Below are 4,558 nucleotides of genomic sequence, written 5' to 3'. Positions count from 1 at the left end.
ATCTTGTTGGCCACATCAAAAGTCGGTGCTTCTACACGCAGCTTGTCCGGTCTCTCTTTATGTATCGAGACGCCCTTATAATTACGCAGCAAATCTCTTGAAATATCAAGAGTTCTCAAAGCTTTTTCCTTGGGCCGAAAGAAAACGACCCATGGTGCCTTCGAGGACTGTTGATAATAACGCGTCCGCGCAACATTGGCATCAGCAGATGTCATAACGGTTGCGCAGACGGTGCGCAACCGCCTATGAAAACGAAAAAAAAAACTCGCACGCACACACTCGCGCAAAAACTCAACTTAAAACTAACTTAGACTAAAAACTAACTTAAACTAAAAACTAGCTCAAATCAAAAATCTTCTTGAAAAAAAAAACAATAATTTCGTAAAAAAAAAAAATAAATAAAAACTCGGGCGCCATTCTCAATAAAAAAAATTAGTCTGATGAGTTCGAAAAACTTGAACAACCCTATTCAGGGAGCTATACAACGCTGCACGCTACGGTATAAGCACAATAGCGAGACGGCAAAAACTATTCTATTGTACTTCTCTGTTTGCTGTTTAGTGAATATACAAATGTGACGCTCAATGGAACCAATTCACAAAACACCGGTCCAGCGTCGCTGGAGAGGTGCTGCTTCCTCGCTGTTCCGGATGCGTTGGCACTTAACTTGTCACCAATGGGCGAAAGAAAAAAAACAACAACCAAAAATCACTTTGGCGGAGGGGGGAAAAAAACTTTTCAGCTTCGATATTGTAGAGGAGGACGGACAATGTGTGTCCGTCTCTTGCAAATAATCGACGAGGAATGAATTTAATTGAAATATCATCTTTTTTCCAAAATAGATGACAACTAAACTGCCATCGCGACACTATGATCGCTGCATTGTGAGGCCTGAGGTTTTTTTCTGGTTGCATGGTTGCACTTTATTGGTACCAAATCCAGTTATCATTGAGACATGAGTATCTGAATAGAAAACGCAAATATAAATGCATGAAAAAATCGTACATAACTTCACGTGTTTACGTCATTTACCTACAATCTTCAGTTTACACTTTGAAATAAATCTTATCTTAATGGTCCAGGATGCTCCTCTCTATTCGTCCAAAGCCAAAAAAATGATGCAAATAACACTCTTGGATGTATTATTTCAAAGATCCAGAGACTATTTCTTTACAATATTCTCCTTTTATTACAAGAATCCCAAACAATAATAAATAACAAAACAAAAGATTCCAGTAATTTCAAACCAATTTTATATTTGAACTAGTATTTACACATCGCGGCCTCCAATGAATCAATTTCCATGCAACCGCTCAAAAATTTATAACGATCGTTGTTCTGCATATTGTGAACTTATTTGACTTCTCGGGTTATCTAATGAAATATTCTGATTCACTGCAAACACGTTTCCATTTCTGGGCATGCTGTCGTATCCCAACATCGCTCGATTGTTCCTGCAATATGTGAGAAATTTCCTCCAATGTTTGTTGCGCTCCAATGTTGTTGGGTCTCCAACGACGATCAAAAGAGCGCGGGCTCTCGTGAGGGCCACATTGAGTCGTCTGACATCAGCCAGAAACCCAACGGTGGGACACTGCGATCTGACGGTGGATATCAACACGATAAGCTTTTCCCGACCCTGATATTGCTCAGTGGATCCGATTTCGATCTCGTTCCAACCGTATTTTTGGCATAGACTTTTCAGGTGATTCACTTGGCGAGCATAGGGCGATATTATTCCAATATCTTTCTGTTCGACACGTTTTCCATTCACGCCTCTCGAAAGTAAATCCTCTATGTAGTGGATTATTTGGTCCGCTTCTTCCTGGTTGTATAAGCTAGTGGAGCCTAAGTCTTTCACGTTTTGACCAATGATCGGGTGGAAGATCATTGGAAACGAAGGGTTGGGTAGACGATCCCAACCGAGGGCCCAATTTGCTACCTCTTCGGAAGCCATTGCTCTCAGTTGACCATCGTAGAACATATCGTTCGAAAGTTTCAACAACGCTCCATGAGAACGATAGTTATCCCTTAGTTGCGTAATAACCAAGGCATTGTACCGACCAGAAGTATCTTTGCGATAAATCTCTTGATCCATCATACGTTCCAGCATAGAAGTACTTTGACTAGTACCTTTGAGAAATCCATACGTAATTACCGGTCCGAGTTGTTTTGGGTCACCCGCAAGAACGACAAGTGCGTTGATATCCTTCTCGCTGGCTCCGATTCCAGCGATAGCAACTAGCACTGACGTCTCCTTCGCGCAACCACATTCGTCGATGAAGATATAGTCGAAGTGATGCGATATATCCGCCTGGGCAAGCCTTCCAGCTGTCGCCAAAGTACAGACTACCACTTTGGTATCATAAATATCTTCGTAACAAGGAGCTTCATAAGATCCACGGAAATAGTTGGACCTACCCAACAGATCCCCATTGATACCATCCATCTTGCTCTCACGTGACTTAGAGAAAAAGCGGAAGATATCATCAGAGGGAATGAATTCCAAGAGTCTGTTGACGATTTCGTTGGCAGCGAAGTTCGAAGCTGTCGCTACCAGTACGCGTGAGTTTGGACGTAGCTTAAGAATCTGACAAATCGCTTCCGTCAGTGTCGAAGTTTTACCAGTTCCTGGTGGCCCGAACAATAAATACGGAGCAGGAAATGAAGTGCGGTTCACGATGTTCTTCACTGCCTGCATCTGTTCCTTGTTTGATGAAATCCTATTGCGAAAACATTGGAAACTGTAAAAAAAGAACCAATTAGTGATGTTCGAAAGTACTTCGATTTGAATAAACTTACTTTGTGAATTGTTCCACATTATTCGCACCAATTGTTTCGGGGAAAAACAGTTTCTTGACAACTGTCTCGTCGAGTAATTCTAGCGCACGGTATTCTAGTTGAAACGATGTCCGATTGGCACAAAATTCGATTCTTTCAACATCATCCACGGATATGGAGCTGAACATGTTGATGAACACTGTCTCATTGTCCATTCGGTCTATGATACCTCGGGAAATTACGTCTTTATTTTTCACCATAATATGGACCTCTGTGAGGGCACCAATTATTGAAGGTCTCTGCTTGAATTGATTCATCTGAAAAGCAAACAAAATGATTATTCGAAATACCAACACTGGGATTTGAACTTCTTACCGAAAGGGTGTAAATTCGCTTTTGTGCATCACAGGTGTCCACTAATTTAGGATTGTCAATACTGTAGTCGCTAAATTGCTGTCTCAGATGCTCATCTTCTATTTGGTTTAGAAGGGTTAACTGCTGCTTATAAGTTTCGCTCGATCGTACGAAAAGTTCTTTCGCCTTTTCCACCTTAGCGAGGAGTTCAATTTCTTCTGGTCCAAATGTGGCACTGTGTTTGAAATTATTCTCGTACAAACTTGTTATCACCTTCGGGATCTCGAACTTTGGTAGCTCATTGAAATCGATCTCTGTTCTGAAACAACTTTAGTTGAGAAAAAAATAGATTAGAATATTTTCAATTAGAATACTAGGTGAATTAGTTACCTTTCTTCATCTGTTGGAGTATTTCTGACAAAACTGTATCGCTCGTGTACAATCGTGGAATCACCCGAGAGGAATGCCGTAGCACTAAGGAACAACTCGATCTGTTCGAGGCTCGGATACGGATGGGTAAGTTTGAACTCCTTTACCCGACTGTGTTCGGGACTCATTCGGGTCACTTCACCTCCGGCCAAAATAGACAACAGTTTCGTGTTGTCCTTCATCAGACTCGCGGATCGTAATAAAACATCCCCTGGGGATTGGTTTTTTACCGCGAGCAAAAAGGTCGGTTCCTCGTCAATTACCTCAACTAGTTCCAGTTCAAACACCGGTTTGATAGAGGACTCAGGCGCAAATGAAGCTGTGGCTCCGGAACGGTTACCATAAAGATCAGTAGACTTCCATTGAAGTTTCCATCGTCCACCGGAACCTGAGCCAGTGTTTTCCATCGGTGGTTCGAACGTGTTTTCACGTTGAAACTCATTAGATTCGAGAATCATGTTTCGAAATGCTATTTCGATTTGAGAACACGAAACTGAGGATTGAGTAATTTCCAATTTCACCATTCTGTCTTTTATGGGTATTTTAACTTTTTCGCTTGCTGGATTAGATGTGATTGAATATTCAAATCAAGTACAACTGTGAAGATGAGATACTCTCATCCAATTTTATATTCGTTTGAGGGGTATGTTTTCGATTTACAGGCAGACGGATTTATAAATATACCTACGGTAGTTAGCTCCTCCAGATTCCTACACAGCTCGTCCGCGTCTATGGCTGGGTACAGGAAGATGGAAGGTACAGGTCCACATAGATCTGTCTAATCGACATCTAGTGGGTTTTGTTCTAAGTAAGCATTGTTAATAACATCTATGGTTATCTCTCACATGGCTTGGATTACTTTACAGAAGTATAGAGGTACGTTACAGATTTCACCATGGTTTAGTATTCTCATTAATTTATTTCATACTAGCTAACCCGGCAAACTTCGTGCAGAAATTTGTGTTTTATTTGTATGGCAGCCAACCCTAAGAGA

The 4,558-nt window shown here is 41.2% G+C and overlaps 1 protein-coding gene across 1 annotated transcript; it reads right to left on the bottom strand.

Moving 5' to 3' along the window:
• Positions 1 to 1,321: 1,321 nt before the first annotated feature.
• Positions 1,322 to 4,022, bottom strand: LOC129767001 (putative helicase mov-10-B.1). The gene is made up of 4 exons (XM_055767603.1): positions 3,526 to 4,022; positions 3,157 to 3,463; positions 2,803 to 3,098; positions 1,322 to 2,744 (listed from the first exon to the last, which is right to left on the bottom strand). Exons 1-4 carry the CDS (start codon positions 4,020 to 4,022, stop codon positions 1,322 to 1,324), a joined length of 2,523 nt encoding a protein of 840 aa, XP_055623578.1.
• Positions 4,023 to 4,558: the final 536 nt, after the last annotated feature.

This window comes from Toxorhynchites rutilus, chromosome 2, assembly GCF_029784135.1.
Source record: "Toxorhynchites rutilus septentrionalis strain SRP chromosome 2, ASM2978413v1, whole genome shotgun sequence".
Classification (NCBI taxonomy): domain Eukaryota; kingdom Metazoa; phylum Arthropoda; class Insecta; order Diptera; family Culicidae; genus Toxorhynchites; species Toxorhynchites rutilus.
This window is presented reverse-complemented; position numbering and strand designations above follow the sequence as displayed.